This window comes from Malania oleifera, chromosome 8 (assembly GCF_029873635.1).
Source record: "Malania oleifera isolate guangnan ecotype guangnan chromosome 8, ASM2987363v1, whole genome shotgun sequence".
Lineage (NCBI taxonomy): Eukaryota > Viridiplantae > Streptophyta > Magnoliopsida > Santalales > Ximeniaceae > Malania > Malania oleifera.
Window position 1 is genome coordinate 70,384,924 of NC_080424.1, and position 26,492 is coordinate 70,411,415.

Consider the following 26,492-nt stretch of genomic DNA (forward strand, 5'->3'; position numbering starts at 1 on the left):
TGTGCATGTAGTTACAAAGTGAAAGACCATACTTAATTGGTTGGTATTTCAAAATCAGAATTGATCACAGGAGCTTGAAGTATTTTTTGGAGCAATGAATGTCTTCCATGGAACAACAAAAGTGGGTCACTAAGTTGTTGGGTTAAGACTGATATTCTTTACAAGGGGCTGAGAATGTGGTGGCAGATGCACTCTCATGAATTCTTGAACAAGTTAAACTCATAGCTATTTCTATATTTGCATGTACTACTCTTGACCAAATCAAGAAGGAATGGTGGCAAAATCCGGAGGCTAGAGATATTATCCAAAGGCTACAAGGAAAGCCAACGTCAGTCCCTCCTTATTTTCAGGACTCTTTAAAATTACTACATTAGGGAGAGATTTTATTAGTGCCTAATACAGCCCACAAGCAAACCACCGCAAGAATTACAAACTTTACCAATTACAAGTCATTCTGGATTTCTTAGAACCTACAAGTGCATTTCTCAAAAAATTTACTGGAAGAGAATAAAGAATTAAATCAAAAAGTTTGTGGCAGAATGGGATATTTGTCAACAACAGAAGGGTGAAATAGTGGCAAGTATGGGCCTTCTACAATCTCTTCCTATTCCAAAAGAAGCTTGGACTAAAGCATCCATGGATTTCGTTAAGGGACTGCCATCTTGTTAAATCTACTATTTTTGTTGTTGTGAATCATCTAAAAAAATATGCTCATTTTTGTTCTATAACTCATCCTTATACTACTACAAGTGTTGCTTGTACTTTTGTAGAGAACATTGTCAAGTTGTGTGGAGTTCCTTAGTCTATTGTCAGTGAACATGTCAAAGTCATTACCAGCAACTTCTGGAAGGAGCTTCTCCATTTGCAAGGAACACAATTGAATATGAGCATTGAATATAATTCACAATCAAATGGGTAGATTGAAGTTGTTAATAGGAGCTTGGAGACTTTATCTTCGGTGCTTTGCTGGTGACAAACGGAAAGACTAGATGTTGGCTTTTTGAGTCCGATCTCTGTTTTGATGCTGACAAACACAAGCGGTTCTTATGTGTGCTTTAAAGTGCGTGAACAGGTATAATTCAGGTCACACATAAGATTAAGAGGACATGGAAGCCATGACACGACTCAAAGCTCATATCTAGCGTATTCCATAGAGTTAAAAAGCAAAGAAGAAAGAAGAAGACATTTGTGTTTTATTTGTATTGCATTTATTTTCATATCTCTGGTCTGTAATAATGCATGCATCTGCATGATATGTCTTGTATGCTCAAATAGGCCTTAGATTGACCATAGGGAACCAAATGACCATAGGGCACCCTTCAGTTAATTGACGCCAGATTTTTAGGGTTATTTCTCAAAGGCCTTAGACTGACCTTAGGACCCTGAATATTGCATAAAAATGTCCCCTATAGTCTTAAAAATAAATATCATATAATTAGGGACAATTTAATAAAGGGAAAAAGATCGAAATGCCCAAGGATGGCATGTTCGGTCGACCGAACTTTGTTATACTGAGATCTTCGGTCTACCGAACACCCATCGGGTCAATAGGTTGACCTCTCGGTCGACCGACCAGATATATACAGGCAAGCCCTGGTCGACCGAACCTCCCTAGGTCAACAAGTTGACCGGTCGGTTGATCGACCAAGATTATATGGGCAACGCCTTGGTCGACTGAACCCCCACGTGGGACCGCCCGGTCGACCGAACCTTGTATTTCAAATTGACCCGGTCGACCGAACCGCACGAATTTGGAAAATCGCCTTTGAACCCTGCAAGTCCGGTCGACCATCCTTCTAGTTCAAATTTCTACCGGTTGACCGAACCCAACCACTTGGTCAACCGAACCTTAAGTTCGGTCGACCGGTGCTCTTGGGTTGGCAAGAATTACCGAGGTTAAAACACAGTTAAAATTTATTAACCTCAATTAAACTTTTTCTAAGATGACTAATATGTCCCTAACGGTCAGATTTTCTAAAAAATCTATAAATACCCACTCCATAACTCAGATTAGCAACTTTGATTAATTCCAAATTTCTCTCTAATCCTTTGTTAATCAAAGTTCCCCCAAACCATTTTTATTACAAAAATCTCTCCTTTGAGGCAAAATTTTTCAAACTAAACTCTCCAACTCTCTTTCCATCCATTCATTTCAAAATCATTTTGTGAGAGTATATTTTTTTTGGGCAATTATTTTTGTATTCACATGCTATACTCTCACATACTATTTATTTTTGAAAAATATTTTTTGAGAATATAGCTTGGGTTTCTCCTGATTATTTTCATGATAAATATTTCTCAGGAGAAATTATTTATTGCACAAACATTTTCTTGGACTTAAAATCCTAGATTCTCCAAACACTTTTATTTGCAAAAATATTTGTTGGAGAACATATTTCTCATTTATATATATTATTTGTGCAAAAATTATTGAAAGAGCAAAACCCTAGGTTCTCCTATATTATTATTGAAATATCTTTTTGGAGAAAACTTTTTATTAGGGTTTAAATATATTTAAGCACCCTTACTCTACTAAACATATTTCATATCATATTAGAGTGCATATATTTTGAGCTCTATTGTGTACATTTCTGCTTGTATTTTAGAAGCATTATTATATGTACAAAAATATTTTTATTGAAACGGTTGGGTTCAACCCGGAATTGAACTGGGGAGTCTCAGCCCCGTAAGTGAGACCGGTTCGATTCAGCCTAGAAATTGAACTGGAGAGTCTCATCCCCGTAAGTGAGACCGATTTGGTTCAACCAGAAATTGAACTGGGGTTTTCCTCGCCCCGTAAGGAGAAGATGTAAAAAACTTTTGCTCCGCTCATTTAAGTGAGCAGGGTTAGTGGAATCCTTGGGGGTTATGCCCAAGGTGGGAATGTAGGTAGTATTAACTGAACCTCGTTAACAAATCTGTGTGTCATTCTCTCTCTATCTTATTTAAATTCCTATACTTAATTTTAGCATGTGTATGAATGTTTGTTTAATGTCATAATTATTTGCATACACGCATTTGATTTAAATAAGATATACTGCGCACGTGTATGTTTACTTTCACTGTTAAAATTATTTTACATACACGCGTGTACATTAAATGAGACATGATATGTGGTGAATCAACGTAAATGTTTAATTTAGTCGAAAAGTTTTTAAAACTCAATTCACACCCCCCCTCTTGGGATCACACCAATTCCATCACTAGGCGCTCATTGCTTTGCTGGTGACAAACCGAAAGACTGAGCGCAATAGCTTCCATGGTCGAATGGTGGTACAATAACACTTATCATTCCCCCATCAATTTGACTCCATTCGATACTGTTTATGGTCAAGCACCTCCTGTCCTTTGTAGATATTCAGTTGGATCCTCCAAAATTGATCAAGTTGACAAGGAGTTGATCAAACAAAGTGCTTCAGCTCCTTAAGGAAAATCTTGTTGCAACTCAAGCTTGTATGAAGCAGAAAGCTGATAAGCAACATTGTGAAAGAGAATTCTCATTGGCAAAATGAATTCATTCTTCCATGAAGTTGTCTCCTCAGTTCTATAGGCCTTATAAGATTGTAGAATGCAAAGGGCCATCCATGTTGCTTATCATATTGACTTACCAACAAGTTCTAAGGTACATTTAGTTTTTCATGTCTCTTGCATCAAGAAGTTAGGAGAGCAAGTTACTGTGCAGCTCCATTTGCCTGATATTGCACCAACTAGCGAGGTTCAAGTACAGCCCTAAGCAATTTTGGATCATTGAGTGGTCAAGTAGAAGTTGAGACATGATCTCACTTATTAGTTGAAGATGCAACTAGGGAAACTTATCAAACCTTGGAGGAGAGATTCCTAGAGTTTATTGCTGCACAGCCTTGAGGACAATGCTAATTTACAGGATGCAGGAATATAAAATTTCTACCTAATGTGTTAGGCTCCCAAATCAATTAGGATTTCTATTTAATGCTATGATTCAAAAAACAATCAGGAGTTCTATTTAATGTGTTAGGATTCCCAAATCAATTGGGATTTCTATTTAATCCTAGGATTCTCAAATCAATTGGGATTTCCAATTAATAAGTTAGGATTTCCAAATCAATTAGGATTTGAGTCCATTAAAGACTTGGAGTAGGGTTCCCTACCTTCTATATATGTAACCCTATAAGTCTTTTTCAATAAAGCAATAAAAATTCATAGCCTTTGACTAATTTGGAGGCAGATCCCCTTGAAGTGATCAACCCTATTTTCTCTTTCTATTTTCCATCCTTCCAATTTCCCTAATTTCCCTACGACAAAACCCTAAGGTCTTATCATTGTGATCGACCCTATTTTCTCTATCCTTTCAATTTTCCCCGGACCCCACATATGTGGGAGCTTTGTGCACTAGGCTGTCCCTTTTCAATTTTCCCAATTTCCCTATGATAAAACCTTAAGAGTCTTATCAGTTTCCCATGGTCCTACTTCTTGTCCTACATCAATATGCATATGAGGAAGGGTAGGGTTCAGATTTTTAGAAAGCTTACGATCATGTTAATAGGAGTTTGTTAAAATAAGATTTTGGTGATAGGTGGACTACTTGGATAATGGAGTGTTTGTCTAGTGCTTCTTTCTCAGTCGGGATTAATGGGGAACCAAAGATGTTTAGATCAAGGGGTTTTGAGCCAAGGAGATCCTTTGCCTTGTCTTTTGCTCTTAAATGTTTTAAACGGGTTGTTAGGCAGGGTTGTGGTTAAATATTTTGTTCAAGGAATCGCTGTGGGAGTGAGACTATTGTTTGTCACACTTGCAATTTGCATATTATACTATTTTTCTTGTCTGAACATAGGAGCTTTTTGTGAATGTTCTCTTTTTCCTGGAATTTTTAAAAGTATGTCATGAGAGAATTAATATGAGAAAAAGTACTGTCTCTGCCATTAATCTAAGTTTGAGACAAGCTATAGAACTTGCTTTCTAGCTGGTTGTGGTGTCTTAGATTGGGCTTTGTCTCATTTAATGGTTCCTCTGGATGAAAACCCTAGATTTTTGACATTCGGGGATCCTGTCATGGCTAAACAGTATAAATGTCTTGATGGCTGGAAGGGTGTCTTGCTTTCTTTGGGTGGTCGTACCACTTTAATATAAGATTTCGTCTTGCCACCATACCTCTTTATTTTTGTCTTTGTTTAGGATTCCAGTTATGGTTGCAGGTAAGAAAAGATTTGTGTAATTTTCTTCGACTGGACGTGGTGGAGAGGAGGGATCATTAGGATGGTTTTGAGGATGTCTGTAGGTCTGAAGACTAGCTCAAGGGCGGCTTGGGTCTTGGTAATTTGGTGTCTAAAAACATGAATCTGATGGATGAATAGCTAAGTCAGTTTCCCTTGGAGGTTTTCCTTTGGCACAAAATGATTAAAAGTAGAATTGGCATAAAAGAGGGTAGAATGCTAATACTTCAGAGCTAAATGGAGGTTTATCTCGCAAGTGTCTTCTTTGTTCTTTCCTTTCATCAGGTACAAAGTGAATGATGGAGCTTGCATTCATTTTTGTGAGGGTATTTAGGTAGGAGATGTGCCATTTTCTAACCTTTTTTCTTGACATTATGCTGTTCATGGTACATAATGCTCTATTCTTCTTCCATGTTGGTTAAAGGTGATTCTGTTTTTAAGATTTTCATTTTTTGCAGGAACCTTAACGAACAGGATGAGGGTGAAGAGCATTCACATTCGTTTTCTTTTCAGATAATTTTCGCTTTTCTAATAGGGATAATTTTTTGATCATTTGACTTGATCACCTTAGTATTTTCCTCTTTTTCATTGTATCTAGAAAGCAAAAATTTCCTCCAAGAAAAAATCTTTATTGGTCAGCTGTCCTGAATAGAGTTAACTCCAACAATCCACCATAGAGTATCAGATAAGGCTTTATCCCCATATGTATGCTCTGTGTTTTGATAGTTCCAGACTACCACCCATTTTTGTTTGTACAGCTGCTTGGGGTTTGGTAGAACAGGTTTTATATTTTTTTTAAGAGGGTTGGGTTTGTCTAGAATTAACAGAGCCTTTTTCTGCTTACTTCTTTTAGAGGCTTTGGCATGACTAAAGATGCTAGATCATTTTCAAAGCATACAGTTTTTGCTATTTTGTAGGGGATTTGGCTGGAAAGAAATGGACACACTTTTAGTGGAAGAGTTTGATTTTATCATGGCTCAAGTATAGAAATTGATTTAGCTTCTCTGGCATTTTTTGCTGGTTGCTTTAAGGGAATTTTCTTTTCTAAATTCCGACGAGACTGAAAAACTATTGATTTGATGTTATTTCTTCATTTTCCTTCTCTTCATATATATATATATATATATATATATATATAAATATTAATTTAAGGAGGGTATGTTACCCCTCCACTCTGTATATTCCCATTTCCCTCAAAATTCATTTTCATCCTTGCCAATAAACTTCTAAGATAAATAACAACAATAACAAAACATCCATTCCAGCAATTTAGGGAATGGATTTTCCAACTACTACTACTTGATTTTCCTCTTGCTTTTACAACTCCATCCACCACAATTAAGTCAATCTTCCTCATTATTGCATGCATTCATCTCCATTGCACAACTCCACACCTCTTAAATTTGTGATACTTTAATTCTCATCAAAATCAAATTGTCTCACAGCCAGTAAGAGAATAATCTTGCTTCCTAACAAAATCTGCACCACTTAATTACTTGTGCAGTCATGTGGAAGCACAGAACTAAGAATCAAGCAATTATATAAAAAAAGGACAACAAATTAGAACACCTATATCATTAAAAGTAAGACACGAAATCAACACCAAAGGACAGTAAGTTAAAATTCTCACTGAATGAAAGGAGACAAGAAACCACAATCCTCTTACAACAAAACAAAGAAGAAAGATGACAGATTTAATATGACATGGCCATAATTTCCCTCCTAGCAGCCTGGAAACCCAAAAAGCATAAAAGAACCCTTGAAATAATGTAAAAGAAAACATTGCATTGTTGGAAACATAACCATAGAAAATTCAATGCACATGTTGGCGTGCACTCCCACATGCGTGCACACAAACATGGATGGTCAATTTAAAATTGGCTAAAGAAACAGGGAGAAAGAACCCAGAAGGAACTGGTTGAAGCACTACTAACCTGGTTACGGTAAACGAGATAACCAAGAAAAAAGTAAACCAGCAAGAAGGGCAATATTAAAGGTGCAAGGATGGCGCATGTGAAGCCAAGAAGCCCAAACAACAGGACTTTCGGAACTTCTGTGTGGTATGGAAACGATAAAGTTCCAAAAGATGAATCATCCTTATTTCTTAGTATGTATCTCTTGAACAAGTTGCAGATGAGAGCAAAAAGTTGCATAACTTCAGAAGACAAACTTGCCCACCCTGATGTTAGAACATAGGTCATGAAGAAGCTAGCCTGCAAATTCCCAAAAATCACTATTGTAGTTGAGGAGAAATTTTTAAACTTTTATTTGCATGATGGCAAAAAAGGTATTTTTGTTTTTATAGAATTTTCTATTTACAATAAATACGATCCACAAAATGGACTCATAAAACATAAGAAAATAGAACACTCCTCATAAATCTCCAAGTCCACACCATATGCATTACAATATTCAACAGTTTAGGTTTATATTAATCAACTCACATTTTAAAAGATAGAGATTCAGTGATGGAAATTTAAAAATAAAAAATCCCTCAAGACTTCGGCAATATAATCAAACTACATGGCAGCAGCATACAGGAAAGCAGATGCAAACATCATCCAAAGCAAAATCAGCCTAATGTGGAAGTCAAACTAGAATGTTGAGGAATCAGAAGGAAAGAATCACCTGTGTTGGTACTGCTCTGGCAAGTTGGGTGGGTATGTCTTTTGGACTAGAAATAACATTCAATTGGCTTATAACAGACCCTGAGAGAACATTAACAAAGAAAACATTCCAGATTGTGAAGTACAGAACTTTGCAGCATGCACTTTTTTTCCTGCCACTACGAGAGATGGATCCTTCAACTGCTGAAAACAGCATCATAGTCGGTGGAACAGTATAGAGAAATAACATCAAAATGACACTTGGTAGGTACCCCGTAACAAGCTGGCTCATTAAGGTCCTGCGCAGATAGAATAGAGTAACTAACAAGCTAATGCATGTCTATTTCAAAGCCTAAAAAACTAAATAAGACCATTTCAATTCCCCAGATTCTCATTCACAAAAACCCTGAAAATACACGATCCATGTGGGAAAGGAGAAGTCAATGTAACCAAATGTGTAACTAGCAACAATCTATAATCCGGACTATCTTTATTAATTAATTTAATATGGTGCAAATTACAAGTTAGTTGATTGATTTATAGGCTTCTCATCGAGGTTCAACAACCACTGATTAGTTGTGGCATGTTTTACTCAACCAGCTTATCTTTCGTACATTGAGTTCTGTCCATGGTCTCCACATGGTCTTAAATTTCCACAAAATTGTCGAAATTTCCGTTGAAATTTCCGATTTCCGTCACCCTCGAAATCTAAATGGCAGTCGATTTCCGTCTTGCATAATTTCCACCAAAATCTCAACAAATCATACGAAATTTATCGAAATCTCGAAATTTTAGTGAAACTTGTCGAAATTTTAACCATACGATGAAATTTCGTCAGAATTCAAATGAGAAATTTAGGAGTGAAGTGAAATTTCTATCTTAATTTATTTTATCGAAACAAAAGATTATTACAAGTGCTTTTAAAATAATATGAAAAAACAAATGTACATTAACATTTTATTGAACCACTCATGTCTAAATTATCACTATTTGTATAATAAATAATATTTAAATGATTTATGAATTTCATTTGTATTAATTGAATATGTTTAATGCACATACTATTTTACAACTTTTCCACCTCATACAAAACATAGATAAACTTAATTTGTAATATATTAGTCCTAAAACTTATATTATTATGTTTGCTAACCATTTCTAAAGTTTCACAAAGAATTCCATGCTTTATTACTAATTTTTGTTATTTTTTCAAATCGAAATCGAAATTGACATCGAAATCAAAATTTCCGTCAATATTTCCATACTTTTGGAGCTTGGAAATTTGAGTCGAAATCGAAATTTAAGACCTTGGGTCTCCACCACTAACCACTCTACTTCCAGAAAACTGATTTTGATCCCCCATATACACCAAATATAAGTGACATTATAACAAAGATTAAAGTAACATGTTACTGTAACAATTGTTCATAATTATTGTTTATACACCTGCTAACTTTTCCAGATATCACTAAATATGCATAAATTGCAGCCAAATTTCACATATCCCACTCATTGAACACATGTTTTTACCCCAACACTCACAAGCCACATCTAAATTAACAGTAACAAAAAAGAAGAGCAAGAGTGCATGCAACATCAGCACTGTGTGAACCTTACTTTTTCAAAATTCCTTTCAGAAATGGAAATGTTTGCTGCAGCTGCTCCAATTGAGTTAAACCTTGTACGAACGTGACAGGAATAAGAAACAAAAACATGAAAACAATAGTAGCCAGAAGTATTGCTATTCTACGGATCCAAAGTTGCCTATACGGTATACAAAGGTTTGACCAATAAACATCATGTGGTTCTGGAGCCAAATCAGTGACCCATAACATTGGATTTGATGACTGAAGAACTTGCGAAGCAACAAGAGCAGCATAGCGGGTCCTGAAAAAAACAAAAGCAGCTGCACATTCCTGTATGGAAAACCAGAAAGCATTAGGCTATAGAGTAATGCTTGTTACCCAACTTTGTAACAATTAATGCCTATTACCTACAACTTAATACCATGTTTCCAATATTTTATACCTACTTGACGATATATCAGAGAAAAAAATATAACAAAAAATAAACAATTTTAAAAATAAAATAAAATTTGCTAACCAGAAAAAGTTACAGAACTAACCATAATTTCTGATTACCTGCTTAATCTGGGTAACATAAATCCCACACATCTTGTTGAACAAATCAAAATTGCACTCAATCAAAAAGTTCATGCATTCATGCAGCATGCCTCCACTGACATAAATCAAGAAAACCTCTAAATATAATGTACAAGAGTTAACACTTCAAAACCAAATCATACCTTAACTTCTATTTTCAGGATTTTAATTCATTTGCGAAATCTGAAGTCATTTCCAGGAGGTAATCTTAAATTGGTAACAGAATGGTACAGCTAATATCATGTGGTGTTGTCCAAGGGGCTATAGATATTCAAATGATCCCATATTGATAATAAAATGGAGCAGCTAAAAGCCTAAAATTATGATGCTTGATATAGCAGAATGTAGCTGGATTCAATATCAGCACTCTCAACATGGTCATTATATAATTGACAATCTTCAATTTAGATAGTAAAGTAAAATTCATCCTCGAAGTCCACACGCTGAAATGATTAGATCCCTCACTCCCAGATCCCAGAGACAACAAACAACAATGGTGTCAACTCCCCTAAGAAATTAACAAATTTAACTACTCCTAAATGACAGAAGCCAAAATTTTGATAGTCCTAGGTGACAAATTTTTAAATGGCCAAACTACCCTTCAATATTTTTTTATTTTTAAAGTTAATCCTTATTATGTCCAAATATATTAGATATTATCCAAATGCCCTCGAACCTGTGCCATTCTAATTGAATGCATGGAGTGCCTTTGCTATTATGATTGAATGCCATAAAGCGTCTTCAGTTTTGTCCACACGTTACATCATTAATTTGTGAATAGTTTGTACCTCTTCGGCTTCATCCCCAAATGATGTGTTTGCTTCATCCCACTATAAATTGGTTTGGACAAACAACTGCTGCACAACCTATTAAGCATTAATATCATGCTAGAAGCGGTAATTGGTACAAAATGTATTTAGTAATTTGTGATTTGTGTGTTTCAAAGGGGAGGGGAGAGAAATGGACAATGGAGGTGAGAGCTCGTGTTATTGAGAAGATCATATTGGCAGGCAAGGATGTTGTTGTGCAGGACCCTCCATTGTGGCTAGCTGTAGTAGATTTTCACACCTACATTTCTCTTCACTTTCCTGTAATTTATTATTCTAATAATCAATTCATATCTGCAATTTTCTTTTTCTTTTTTTCATTTGTTTTTGCTAATGATTTGAGTGTTTTTGTTTTAACCTATCCCTGCAATTTAAAATTTGCCTGTAGTCTTTTTTTCTTTTTTTAATGATTTGAAGCTATCATTGAGAGATTTTGTGGCATTGTTTCATTTTCGCCATTATTTTCTATTGGTATTAGTGCTTTGCCTCTTTTGGTGGAATCAGTTTTCCTTATAGTCAAATTGTTGGTTTTTTTTTACCTTAAACTATTGTAATTCTTGGTGATTTTGTGATTTTTTTACTGCAGCATTTCTCTGTGTGATTCTTTGCCAACTAAATTGAACAGAGGATTTTTTAAAAAAAAAAAAACTCATTGAAATAATGTTTGGGAGCAATACATTCAGAATTTGGTAATTATCTTTTCATTTTCTATAATCTCAAATATTAGCACATATATGGTGGTAAGTCTGTCAATAACTTTTTCCTTGGATTTTGTTATAGAAGAAGACCCAAAAAATATCATTTTACGTATTTGATTCTGGATATTAAATTTATTATTTGTTTTCTCCTATGTCATTGCCAGGTGAGGTTGCTTTTTTCTTTACTTCAAAATTCAAATACATCAAATTAATTCAGTAACTGACTCTAACGACATTTTCTAGATTAGTTTGACACTATTAAATTTATTTATCTATGTGTTGTTATGTTTAGAAGATTACGAGAATCAGATTTAAAAGTCTAATTATTATTATTATTATAATTATTATTATTATTTCATATTATAAGAATGGACTATATATGATATTTTAAATACTATTTCAACCCAAGATTGAAACTTTAACTCATTTTTTTAATTTTGTAATTTTCGTTAATTTTGTTGCACAGTATTAGGTTTAGGAAGCAACCAAATGGGTGGGGACATTGGCTGTTAAAGATCTTCCATTTGAGGAGAAAAAAAGAAGATAAAAAGAGGAGATATTGGTACCAAACTTTCTAACCAATGGATTGTAGAATAACTTGGAGAGTATGTGGACTTTTACTTGTGAAGAAAAATTTTTCTTCAGACTCAGAGTGACCAAACTTGAACTTTATGTTCCTCAATTAATTAAACGTTATTTCCTAACTCTTTCTTATCCAAAGGAGAACTTCCGAGTTAATCTTTAGCTATTTAGGCAGTCCTATTAGTGCAGTACTTCCAATAGGAGTACTTCCTCCCAAGCCAATATACCGATTGATGTATACTGTATAGAGAGAGAACCTTCTCAGTTGGACAAGGAGCCAGAGGCACTGAGCCTATGTTTGTAATCCCCCTTCTTGGCTTGATATTTCAAGTAGTTCATGATTCAACATAATATGTAGTATTTTTCTTTCCCAATGACTAGGGTTTTTCTTTTTAATATGAATTTGAATCCCTTGCTACCAAGAATGACATAAGATTTATTCCAAAAATCCCACCTACCAAGGCGGCAATAAAAAAATTCCACTTCACAAATTTGATATGGATGATGAGGGATAATAGTCATTTCTAAGCTTGAGTCAAAACTTTGTTGTCAATTTAAAATTATACGTTCATCACTATCATATATTTGGGCTGGACAAGTTACGTTCATAAAATATTTAAAAAGCCAAATGTGCATTAATTAATATATCAATTTGAGAAAAAAAAAAATTAGCTTGACACTAAAATTTATTTATTTTTAAATAAAAATATTTATAGAAACATAAAAAAAAATTTCACGCACCAGCTAGTTTACAACTACTAATAGTATAAACATTATCACAAACATCAAAAGACGTCCAGTTTTATTTGATGTAGTAAGACTGTAAAGAGTAGATGAAGATAATCCATGCAAGTAGGCATATAGACACAACCAACTTAAATACCTGCAAGAGCTTCATGTTTGGACAGGTAAGAGTGACAAATGGTTGTTTCATAAGGGAGTGATTTTGAGTTGCAACACGGAAGGAATATACAAAATTTATAAGCTCAAAACTTCTATGCCAGAATAAATAGTACACCCCTAAACTCTTACATCTCAATTCTTGGTCATTTGAAGGAAGTAGAGCATGCAAGAGGAGTATTTGATTCCAAAACTAGAAGTGACTGGAACAACTAGTGTTTATAGGTGCTGAGAAACAAAACTGCTTCAATTATGTTAATCCAATAGCAATTGGCAAGAGAACCACCAAAAATCACTTCTATTTTCTAGTATATAGATTATTGATATAATGTAAGTTTCCAAGCGAATAAATACTAATCACAGAGGCATAAATAACAGAAAAACAAGAATAAGACTCAGTTGTGACCTTGTCTCTTGTATTCAAATCAAAATCACTAAATTCAGCTTTCTCCTTCACTGTCTCTGGCTCACTAGAAAGGATCTTGAATGAGTTTGCAGCTCCTCCACAAAGACCACATCGTACAAAACTTGGTGTACACCTTTGATTAATGGGAGAGGATACAAGCATCTTATACATCTTTTCTGCATCACTCTGTACAGGAAGTGTCTAACATTGTGAATAAAAGTATGTCGTAGAACACTGGAAAGCAGAAAATTGAATGTGCAGGTGGAAGAGAAGAAAAGATTGCTCAAATAAAAAATTAAGTCAAATGAGTAGCTCATTCCGCGTTGAAGAGTTTACATGGTGCACCAAAAATTTTAAAACCAATAGATGGCATTGACACCATTAAAGAAACACAAAGAACATGACACAAACACAAACACAAACATAAGCACATACCCCCCCCCCCCCCCCCCCCCAAAAAAAAAAAAATCCAGACATTATACAACCCCTTTATTGCAGCACATCATCAAAATTAACAATATTTTTTCCTAATTTAGCAATGATAAAAATTAAGTTGACAGTTAAAATACAGGTTGGGTGACCGAGTTTCACAGTCTAAAGCACAAATATACTATATAACACTACTTGATTAACATAGTCTTGGAAAAAGATCTAAAAAATTAAAGAAAAAAATTTGTAACCATAAAATAGTCCAAAAAAATAAAAACCACCATTGAGATGAGATAAATTCCTGGCTTAATTGCACATTTCATGACACATAACAAGAACCTACCCATATAATCACCAATCCAATATTTGTTAACAAGCAATGACTAGAATACTGCAAATAATTCCTTTATTAATAAAAATTAATATCACATGAAATAGCTACATTTTTCTTTGATAGAAAGGAAAAGGTGTCAAAAGGAAATAGTAAAGTAGAAAGAATGGTAAGATCCTCTGATAATAAAATAAAAGACAAAATAAAAAATAAAAAAAACTCGATCAAGATAACAAAGCCTGCCTGTCCCATTGAACATCTGAAAAACATGTTCCCTTAAAACACCTCATTGCAAAAGCCCAAGAAGGTGCCATATCTTCCGCTCTTTCCAGACAATTTATAATCAGAGAAGAAAGAGAATATTCAAAAGGGCATCCTCCAGCAACAAAGAATATTCAAAAGTGCAGTTCACCAATTCCTCTGCTAGTCGGCCAAAAAATTCCTCTAAAAAATGCCATTTTCTATAGCCCAAAGCAACACCAAGTACACCCATCCTAATCCACAAGCGATTAATAAAACAGAAGAATCCCCAAAATTCTACCATTACGCTACATCCAACTACACCATATCTTGCAAACAGAGCACTCCTCCATAGAAAATTCCTCCACTTCCCTTTATTGAAACCCCTAAAAGGAGAAAACATACTCTTCAAAGATGAAGGGCAAACTGGGCGTGTACCAAAAACACCAAACAGCTTATTCCAGAATCCAAATCTTCAACAAAAAGGACTATTGTGCAAACAAATGTGAAAAGCTGATTTCAAAATACACAACCATAGGAGGACAAACCTCTAAAGGACACTACTCTTTCAAAGATTGATTTTTGAGCAAATCTTAGAATTACAAATAGAGTAATGTAATGAAAAAAGAGCATATAGGAAAATACACATCAGGTGAGTGAAAAAAATGTACAAGAAAAAATTTCAGAAGAATCTAAATACCTAGATCTACCACCCCTCCCCACTGAAAAATGAAAGGATTCAATAAATATTCAGCATAAGAATAAAAACTGTAGCCTAATGATGCTTCCTATTTTACTGTAAGTCGTTTTTGAATCGCATAGGAGTTTAAAATATAACACAGCTCAGCAAACTCCAGTGATGCCTAAGCGTAGCACTTCTTCAAAACTCATAGAGAATAGATTACCCTGGTTTTATTGAAATGGAGTCCAAGCTCACAAACCAATGATCATAAATTCTGCACACTTGCTGTCTACAGAACCAAAAACAGAGTAGTAATATAACCTTAGAATGTGTATAATGATGGTAAGGCAGATATTTAGACATGCCAAGGTAGAATATCACTTTCAGGGACAACCTCATGTTCCACAGTGTGCTAGCAAGGCATGTCTAATACAAAATGTCCAATTTACATAAGAAGGGTTATTTACTTATTTGGTAGATATATGACTTCTATGTAGGGATAATTTTAAAGTTCATACATCTCATGTACTCTTTATATCCAATGCAATGAAGGGTGAAACATTCAGTGAGTGAATCATTCCCCCCTTTTCTCATCTACTCCTCTTCACTCCCTTCTTCTTGGACATCAGCATCACACTGTTGATTCAACAAAAAACCTAATTCCAAACGGTGTGCCAGGTGTACAAGTCATGATTTGTGTTGTTGGTGCACACAGGATAAGCAGCAGGATTTGTTAGCCCATCCTGTCCTAAATCTGGTTTTCCATAAGATAGTACAGGGCATACATTCATTTCCTCGATATCTTTTTTTTTGGTCGGTACGTATTTCCTCAATAAAATTTACTATCTGTTGCATTGCCCTCACCAACACAGTACTCAATTTATGTTCTCGTGCATTATTACATACCAGCTGTTACTAGTTAGACATGGGGAGAGAGATGGAAAATTCAATTAAAATTAAATTTTCAGGGAGAGCACTAAAAACTGATACGTTCCAGCAGAGGGAGAACAACCCCATTTAGAATCATAATGTCAACTTTAGTTCTTAACACCATCAATAAATCTCATAGAATTTAGAGAATAATGTCTAACTCCTAATATCTTTTAAGCTCACAACCTCTCCATAATTTGAATATAGATGCCAACAAAAGGAACGTAATAATAGAAAAATAACCCTCATCAACAAATTATAGATATATTAGCAAAATCACAGGGCTTTGAGAATGCAACTAAGAAACACTAATTATTAATGACAAGACCACCATCAGATAAACATTAATGACAAGATCACCATCAGATAAACATTCACAGGATGTGCGTACCATCAGCTTCTGAACTGTACCAGACCGATAAATCATCTGGTGTGATAAATAGCTTGAAGCATGATAATTTAAGAAAAATTTTCTCACTGTATCGCTATAAGATTCTTCCTCGGACAATGGAATAGCACGAACAGCAATGGTAAAGTGACTTGGGTTTGGTGGAGATCCAGCAATATATGCCAGCCTCATATTAGCAATGCTTTTATATTCCTGAAGAAAGTGTCAAAGTGTGTCATGGTCATTAAGACCTTAGAAGCTGCTGGAAAAAAAGAAGGGAACTCAACCAAACATGAGTTGCACTATCTTACAAAGTACAGAAGAGTGCAAGCTGAGCAGGATATGACGTACAATGCAAGACAATGGGCCCATAGCCTGAAATTTAATCAAACAAAAAATAAACAATCAATGAGTAAACACTTTCATTTTTTTTTTTTTTTTTGGGAGGTATATACTGAAGGTATGTTGACCGTTCATCCAACTCGCACCATATCCACCCGCCGCCAGGTGGGGTGTGGGGGTGGGGGAGGGGGTGGGTGTGGAGGGGGTTGGAGGAGGCGGGGGGGAGGAGAGGAGTGGGAATGAATGTGAAATATGTTGACTACTCATTGGAAGCCGCTATCAACTCTAGCAACTAAACACTCCAACTTTCTCAACAGGGATGGATCAATCCTTATATCCAAAATTGAGCAAATGGATGAATGCCACAGAATATGTCCCTTGATTAAAAATAAAGACTATGGAAAATACACATGTGAGCTACGTATAATCCACAAAAACTTAGAAAAGGATCCAACAGGCAAAATTTTCCAACTGAAACCCCTTACAGGAGGCTTCATAAACAATGTCAGCAATCAACAATCAGCATCTAGCCCTACCTGTAATCATCTTACACTCTTTGAAAATAGAAACAAGGACACTGGATCTTCACTTTGATTATGAATCTAGTACATACCATTTTGATCCTTCTTTTACATTCCCAATGGTAAATACATCCAACGATTCCGATGGGATTTCTTTATGATGCATTTCTTGTCCATAATAATTCAGTGGAAGAACTAGAAAAACACAAACAGCAGCAGCAATGGAGAAGACTCGAATACTGTAAAGAAATAACCAGCACCAGCATAAGTTAAACTGAAAAATCCATCGTGGAAATTTGTTTTAGAAACATGGCAATGAGGATGCAGACAGCAAGTAGAAACATCAATTTAAAAAAATAAATCACTTAGAATTTTTTATAATTGATAACAAATATAACTGAAACACTACTTAAGAATGACAATGGGACCAGGACAAACACCGCTCCGTCCCCGCCCCTAATAGGACAGTGTTGGGCCACTACTAAATGAGTAGAAACTGCAACAAGTTCCAAATACCCCACCTGATCAAAGTTTCAGAAGGCATACGATTTAAGTTGTCCCACCTCAACCCAGCCCAATCCCCACCATGATTGCATGCATATAGATTTTTTCCTATATATTTAATACTCTGGGAATGCATTCAGAAAATGAATTATTGTTTCACCTCATTCACATATTCCTGAATTTTTTAAAGGTGAGTACCTTTCAAGAGAATGACAAAACATGTGTATGGGGTCTCAAATAGTTTAATAACTCTGCAACCTCCCATATTTGATGTGGGGTTCTACCAAATAAAATTTGGAACCACACAATTCTCCTGTTTCCACATAATCACGCTTCTTATTCTTCCATGATCATTCTCTTATTTGTTGTCTTAACTTTATTCCTCTTTTCACCGTCATCTCTAGATCACTTTTTTTTTTCTCCTCACGTCCTTCCTTCATGAGATTTCTTCCAAGCCATCTCATCTTTTGTTCATCTCTTCTTAATCGTACCATAAACCTAAACCTTAAAAGAGATCATATTCTTAACCTCTCAAGGAACTCCTCATAGGTCAGAGATTTCAGATTTAAGAGTAGCTTTCAGGTGTGCTGGTCTAGCTTTTAGTGTGGAAAGTTTGAAAAAACCAGAAAGCTTTAGACGACACTTGCATGGACTGAACATGTTCTTATCACTGGATCTTAAGATTACATGTCTTAATTTCTTGGATATGAATGAATGGATGTTCTACAAACTGCTAAAGGTGTGTAAACTGGGTTCTATTTATGTTCAACTTATTTTCTAATATTTTTTATTTAACTCTATCCAATTTTTTTCAAGCAAGCAAGAAAATATTGAATGGCTTTCTTTTACTCTCCCCAATTATGCACCTCCTCCTTCCACCCCATGCTACCTCATCTCAGGTTTGGGGTGGGTTAAGAAGGTTCAATCCCAAACTTGCCCTGCTTCCATTCCAAACCTTATTCATAGAAAACATGTAACATTACCTGCATTGCAATTGAACCAGATCTTTTTTTCCACTTTTTTTCATTATATCTGTTTTTCCCCCTTTTAGGTAATGGGGGGTGTCCTTTGAACCCAAAACTAAAGCTGTACAGGACTAAATATCCCTATGCAGAACAAAACTCTAAAATGTCAAGATTCCCCATTTCAGTCATTATGGCATTTAATGTCCACAAGAACCTTAATGATAAACATTATATTTTGAAATTTAAAACGAGCTAATATCTGAGAGAAAAAAAATAACAAGTTAGCAAAGTGCAGTTAGTAAATACAAGATTTGAGAATTTTATGAAGGATATATAACATAGTTAAACACACTTTACAGATTCTTATAACTTAAAGAAATCTTTAAAATTGTGAAAAAGCATCGAGTTTGAGACAAGTATTACTAGAGGGTACAACTATCATGATTTACTGCCTAGCTTCTCATATTTCTTAATTGTAGTTTTCATTTGTTCCATTGTGTTATCCAGCTGTTTCTAGAATCAGCATTTCGTCATATGAAAAAGGTTCCCCCTGTATATTCTGTCTTTTTTTTAATTAAAAGAATTATATGTCTATGTATACACACACAAACAGACATACATACATACATACATACATACATATATAGTAAAAATTCCTTAAAACACACTTTTTGAGAATTCTTGCATCAAATAAATTCAATAGAAAACATGTCAGCAATGAAGAAAATAGCCATCGGCAGACCTCTAAATTAACCAACATTCTTCTGCAAAGCATACATCATCTAGAATCAAGATTACATTCTTTACATCAATCAGCATTCATTTAAGGGAGAAGGTGAGTTGGAGGCAGAAGACTAGAACGAAATGGGTTGAGGATGGCAATTGTGATACATACAAGGCATTTGTTTTTATAGGGTGGGTAGCAAGTGGTAGGAAGAGAGAACTTTTTGTATTGCAGAAAAGATTACTGGTTTTCATAAGAATCTGTTTTCATAGGATGAGAGTAGAGCCACGCTTTAGGAGATAGTGCGGTACCCTGTTTCAGCAGAAAAAGCAGCATGGTAGAGAGGGCATTTTGAGTAAGATGGAAAAAGAGGTGCAGCGTTTAAGATGTGTAGACAGAAAGCTCCCGAGTCTGGATAAACATTATTTCAAGATTATTGGGATTTTTTGAAGAAAAATCAAAAGGAGTCTTTTTCAGATGTGCTAAGAATCTTACAATTCTTTGTGTGGGTTTCAAGCTTGAAAATTTTGGATAAGAGTGGGATAGCTTGTATTAATTTGAGTGAAAATCTTTGGATTTTGCCTCTTTTTCTGGGTGTGGTATTTTACACAAGTCTTGAATTATTTAGAGGTTCCTCTGGGGAGTAATCCTAAGTCAGTTTGTTTTTGGGCTCACGTGGTGGAGGTGTGTAAGCGGCTAGATGGGTGGAAGGGTGCTCTTTTTTCTCTAGGTGGTCATATTACCCTCATTCTAATTTGTCTTTCAGTGCTCCTTTTTATTTACTGTGCATTTTTAGAGTCCAAAAAGGGGTAGCTAGGAGAACTAAGAGAGAACAGGCTTCCTCTGGCAGGGGGTTGGGGACAAGGAGGATCATTTAGTTAGTTGGGAGGTGGTTTGTAGGTCTAAGGAAGGAGGGGTTTGGATCTTGGTTAGTGGGTATCTAAAAACATTGCTATGATTGGTAAATGACTATGGCGATTCTCCTTAGGAAAATTTCCTTTGGCACAATGTCACAAAGTAAATTTGTTATGCAGGGTGCAATGCAAATATAGGGATAAGGTGCTCTGCTTTGAGAGTCCTTGGAGGTGTATTTCCCAGCTATGCAGGGTGGAATGCAAATATAGGCATAACGTGCTCTCCTTTAAGAGTCCTTGGAGGTGTATTTCACAGCTTTATTCTCATTTTATCCCTCTCACTCATTTTTTCCCCTGGAAAAGGGTATCTCTTGTTTTTGGTTAAAACATTTGGGTGGGTGACTCTGAACTTTTCATTTCCTTTCCTCATCTCTATTGCCTATCCTAGTTGCATGGTGGGTTATCTCCTCGTTTCGAATCATTAATGGAGATAACATTTCTCTAGGATTTTCATTTTCATAGGTCTCTTAGTGATAGGGAGGTGGAGATAATTCGCTGCCTTATTGTGTTTACCTGAAGGTTTCCCTCCTAATAGGAAGGACACTCAGTTGACAACTTTATTCTTAAGGGGATTTTCCTTGAAAATATTTCTTTGATAATTTGATTTAGGAAAATGTGCCCTTTGAACTTCATGGTAGCATTTGGGAGGCCACAGTTCCCTCGAAGATTAAGGCTTTTATTTGGTTGGTTGTTCTCAATAAAGTACCAGTCTATTGTAGAGTAGGAGGCCTTCTAAAGCTTTATTTCCTAATGTGTGCTCTCATTGTTTTGACAGTTTTCAGAATCTGTTTTTCATCTCTTTCTGCACTGTTCTTTTTAGTCAAGGATTTGGAATAATCTTTTTGGTATTTTTGACGAAAGTGGGTTCATCCACATTCAGTGGAGGATTTTGGTAGGAGTGGAGATGGTTTGGATTTGTGTGAGTGGGGGATTTTCTCTGTTTTGTGGGCTATTTAGCTGGAGAGAAATGCATGCATCTTTACAGGGAAGAAGATGACTTTGCTCTGGGATAGGATTCAGTATTTGGCCTTGTTATGGACTTTTGCAGCATGGTGCTTCAAGGGGGCCTGTTTTTGGGATTTCAGCATGACTGGAAGGTAGTGTTATTTTAAATGTATTCTTTCCTTCTTTTGTTCTTTTTTTACTTCTCAGGAAGATTTCTCATGCTCTTTTTTCTTTTTTTTTTCTCCTACATTCTCCCACCTTTAATGATATTTATTCTTTTTCTATTAAAAAAATATCTACATAATGGCATGTTTGTGTGAAAAAAAAAAATGTCAAAATTTCATGCAATATATTCATCATTTAGTGCAGTTGAAATCACCTTCTTCAACACCAACAACTAAATTAGAAAAAATAGTGAAAGCTAAAATGGTACCTTAACAACTGCCCTAGTCTGAACAATACTGGCCATTTTATAAACAAATAAAAAGTTAAAAAATGAATCATTAGTTATCAATAAAGGATAAAGAGAATGATAAGCCCTATATAAGAAAATATGGCAACTACCACAGACTTGTAAGACAACTTTCCAACATACATACATAATGTGTGCATGCATGCAATTGCATCCCTCCATCCATCCATACATATATAAATGCATACATACATACATATATACATACATATGTAAATACATATAGACACAAATATCGCTCTTCAATGCAAAGCCTGCTAGTCAACAGAGAACATGACACAGATCAGTAACAATGACGTAAAAAAGATCAGCACCAACTTTTATTTCTAGGCCAGCATTTATATAATATGTCACTCAAATTGATAAAAGAATGCAGATAAAACTACAATACTAAAGCATAGCCCAAGAATATAGTCATCATCCTTTGAAGAAATTTTAATTATTCCACAAACTTTTGACAAGAATGCATAAACAATTTCTCAAGCCATCAACCAATAAACACTAATAGTAAATTTTTCAGCAATAAAATTATCAAGCACATTCACGAACAATTGGCAGTGCATTTCATTTATGGAGATTCTGAGCTGGGTTTAATTACCTGAAAACAAGAATCCTGAGAAAAACAACAGCATCCATGCCACCAACAGCTAGTATTTCCTCCTCTGATGTTTCCCAGGCCTTCACAATCCAACTGGGAGAAGGAACTAATCTGTCAAAGCAGAAAGGATCGCTGCGTTTTGTGCGTACTTGAGCAAGCCTCCGTCCAAAATACACACTCACATTGCCAGGTTGTTTCCTCAACACAGAATACAGTGACAAAAGCAGCACACACACGCCTATATTGATTCCAGCAGAAGTTAAGAGAGCAGATATGTTCATTGCTGTCCACTATAGCACAACCTGTTGGCATGTCATTGCCCAAAAAAAATGCCATGAGGGGACATCAAAACTATATCCATATGCTGGAAGGTTGAATAGTTTTTTAAAACCACTGTTGCAGGACACAGCACAGCTTCATTTCACCTGAGTACAAGCGCTGTAGAAGTAATAAACTAAGTCAAAAATATTAAATGAACTCTTATAGTTGCCATGAAAACTGCATAAGGAAATGTAAGGACATGCACAAACTAGCACAATTACTTTAAGCAACCAATCTCAGAGCCAAAGCAAAGGCTAAAGAAAAAACTCTGAAAATATATATATATATATATAATTTTTTTTCCAAGTCATTGTTTAAGAAAAGAGTCAAAGCAAAGGCCTAGAGCAAACACAAAGTTATACTTTTTAAGCCATAACAATGCATTAAGTTGACAATTTTAAAATAACACACCTGTAGTAAATCATTCAAAGCAATTTATACACAACCATGCATGCTCCACGACTTTGGGGCATTTTGGGCAATTATGAGTGATTATAGGGGTTTTTTGAGGCATTTTGAGTAGTTATGGGTGGTTATGTGAGTGATCTAGGAAAATTGTTGATAGTTATAAGGGTGTTTTAGCTAATTTAAAAACAAGCCTAAGAAAGGGGAATCCCCTTTCTAATAGTTTCTGTATGTATATATATGTATGTATGTACGTATTGCGCTAAGACTTGTACTCCAGACCCAAAAACCTTGTGATCCACACCTGTGGATCACCGACTACATACTGTATGCTTCACTAAGACTTATCATCAAAAGAAAGTAGAATTTGTGCACATTCATACATAGACATCGATGTAATAGACTTCTACCTGCAGTCCAAGTGTGCAAAAAAGAAATCCCAAACACTTAAGCAAAAGTTCAGGTCGTACTTAATCTGACACTTTCATGGAATTAATCGATTGGCAGGTAATCCCTATATCATATGCATAAGTTTCCAAACTTTCTAAATAATTTCAAATTAAAAATATTTTTTTCCGTAACAAGAGCTGCTTTTTCTCCAACAGCAGCTCAGAGAGAAATTTCATTGCTCCAGACTTATAAACCAAGAATATCTGAAGAAGCCTAACATGAGCATATGACTAATAATCAGCAAGGTTGAAGTTAGATTTTCCTTCTTCCAAAAAATTAGAATAACATAAAAGTAATAAACAACCACAAAACCACCACCAATCCTAAAGTCCCACTGGGTGAGGTTGGCTCTACAAATCATTTTCTACCTTTCTATTTGAATAATCAATCTAGGGCAATACCTTCACAAAATTAGAATGCTATCAAATCCTTACAACATGAGCCCAAGTTTTAGATCTACCCTTTTGTCTCTTATATCCTTTGGTATTAACTAAATCACTCTTTATAACAAGAACATTATTTTGTCTCTATTGGAAATGTCCCACAATATTAAGTGCCCTTCACTTATGTTACACTCACCATGTATGTATTTGTAAAGACCAAATAACATAAGAATTCAAATTTACAACTCCATTTTTGCATAGCTATCTTGGTGCTCAAACAAGACAGGGGAATTCTAAGCTTTGGTATTCCAATCAATCCTTGTGAATTTTTCCTTTCCTTCAATTTCTTCAGCCTCAACCAAATGGTTAAGAGTGTTACACTCAAACAGAGTGGTCTTTCTAAGTGTGGAGCTAAGGTTGTGTACATCATGCCCTCCCCAAAACCTAGGAGCTTCCTTGGCGCAATGGTAAGAGTGTTGAGACTCAGATGGGGCAGCCTTCCTAAACGTGGAGTTAAGGTTGTGTACATCATGTCCTCCCCAAAACCTGGGAGTTTTGTGCATTGAGTGTTAAGTTTTATGCACACATGCACAATCTTTCACATTGTTTCCAGAACGCAGCTTCCTAAATTCCTATGATATGTTTTTGGAAATGAGGATGCAAACAAACAATTGAAGAAGAATAAGGGACATATGAGCATACACTCTTCAGTAGAACCTCAAAGCTCAAATTGGTTGCATTGTCACAAAAGAATAACCTATGTGGCGCTATGTATTTGATTTAGTAGTGTGAACAACTGTAGGAAGCAAATCCACAACAAGCACGACTTTATGGAATCCAAACTGGCTTTGTACGTAATTGTAGCATACTTTAAGCACATAGTTAGGCTCATAGACAAGGAATAAAATGCTCACATTATCTAATGTCATGTTTGCAAACTAAATAACACGTGAAGGGATGGTGGTCTAAGGATCAAAGCAGATGCATGTTCGTTATGATGAAAAAAGTTGTGTAGCTTTAAGACAGAATACAATGATGCTGCCAAAAGAAACCTGCATAGAGTCCATAGATCTCCCCATGCACCCGTCTTACTTGGTTCCAACAATAATCCCAACTAAATCACTGGAGAAAAGATTTTCATATACGAATTTATTCCCTAATGCTTCCAGTTCAAGATAATACATTCCACACGAATATTTTTTTCATTTCATTTGTTGACTCTACTTCCAAGTGCTTTCGGTGCTTCTTAACCAAAAATCTTCATATACTGGAAGAATGCAGTGTCAGGCTTCAGTGTTTGCTCGTTCTTAATTTTACATATATAGCATCCAGAGCCCACGCTAGGAACAAAATTAATGGGTAAATTAACACAACATCAAAACATACGGCGGTAACAAGTTTCATTTCTATACAGTTTTCTACCAAACCCAGTGATACCAAGAAGAAAACGAATCAAACAATTGTAATGTGAAACCCCAAAATAATGAAGCCAAAAATATGCAAATGAAAAAAGTGGGAAGAAAGGGGAGGATATTGTCCTACCAATGAAAGAATATTATCTTATCCGTAAAATTGCGAAGAACAAATTGGGCAGATCTGTTGTATGGCCAAAACACTCGAGATCAACAGCAGCGAAAATTGTGTATAAAAAATTGGAAGGGCGTTAACCGCAGTTCACAGAAGATACGAAAGAAGAAAAGAGGGCAACCCACAGAAGACGCAACACGATCAGAATTCAAAAACTTGAAGTGAACCGCAGGCCCATACACCATGAACCAAACGCGTCGGCAACGCGATCGCGTTAATACTCGTACGCCATTGCTGCCTTCGCTTCGACTTCACAGACACATGCACGCACTCAAAATTCACGAACCGTGGCCAAAGAAAAAGAAAGAAACTGTAGCTAATTGAATGATTGGCGATTGAAGATGATCGATTGATGAATAATTAATGATCGATTGAAGAAGAAACCCTAGAATTTGCAGAGGGAGGGAAACAATTGAAATTCGCGTGCGAAGCGAAACACGCATTTGAAACGGAAAGACTCCGATGGACGCCACATGGCACATGGGTATGTTACGTCGATCTTTAATACGTTGAACTTGGGAGATTTTGCGAATGCGGAGGGCGCGCCACGTGGTGGACAGAAGCGGCTCTGTCCACAGCGAAGCCGTTGAACTGCCTTTTTAACTGTCTTTATGACACCAACCGCGACTCCGCCCGCGGCAAAGGTTCCGGTCGCGTAGGCTGTCACGGTATGTGGAACCGTACGTTTGTTCACCTTTCCAGCGAAAGCCCAAATTCTGCAAGGGTCCGGGCTCCCAAACGTTTCTCTTAAGTTTGGCTATTGAAAAAAATGCATTTTTTTTAAATATATATATATATATATATATATATATATATATATCACAATTTATAAGAATACAAAAACTACTTTTCTCAATAATATTCAATATATTATTTTATATATTTAAAGACATCAGTACACTTATAATTCTCCACATCTTGGATATGATTTTTATAGATTTTTTATTTTTTAAATTAATTACTATTTGTTTTGATTGATTAATCTAAAACA

At 35.6% G+C, this 26,492-nt stretch overlaps 1 protein-coding gene across 7 annotated transcripts in view; it reads right to left on the reverse strand.

The window, feature by feature from the left end:
• LOC131161945 (CSC1-like protein RXW8) overlaps positions 1-26,199 on the reverse strand; it is a 35,632-nt gene extending 9,433 nt beyond the window's left edge. For 2 of the 7 annotated variants that reach the window (XM_058117988.1, XM_058117984.1), the window contains exons 1-10: positions 25,627-26,199; positions 25,457-25,510; positions 22,356-22,793; positions 17,326-17,472; positions 16,682-16,745; positions 16,374-16,583; positions 13,371-13,556; positions 9,413-9,711; positions 7,818-8,094; positions 7,124-7,402 (exon numbers count right to left, since the gene is read on the reverse strand). In XM_058117988.1, the coding sequence (XP_057973971.1) occupies positions 7,124-7,402; positions 7,818-8,094; positions 9,413-9,711; positions 13,371-13,556; positions 16,374-16,583; positions 16,682-16,745; positions 17,326-17,472; positions 22,356-22,636 (1,743 nt within the window). In that variant the 5' untranslated portion in view covers positions 22,637-22,793; positions 25,457-25,510; positions 25,627-26,199. Of the gene's footprint in view, positions 1-7,123; positions 7,403-7,817; positions 8,095-9,412; positions 9,712-13,370; positions 13,557-16,373; positions 16,584-16,681; positions 16,746-17,325; positions 17,473-22,355; positions 22,794-25,456 lie in introns of all 7 variants that reach the window. The other 5 variants (XM_058117987.1, XM_058117983.1, XM_058117990.1 and 2 more) reach the window with 3 other exon arrangements.
• Positions 26,200-26,492: the final 293 nt, after the last annotated feature.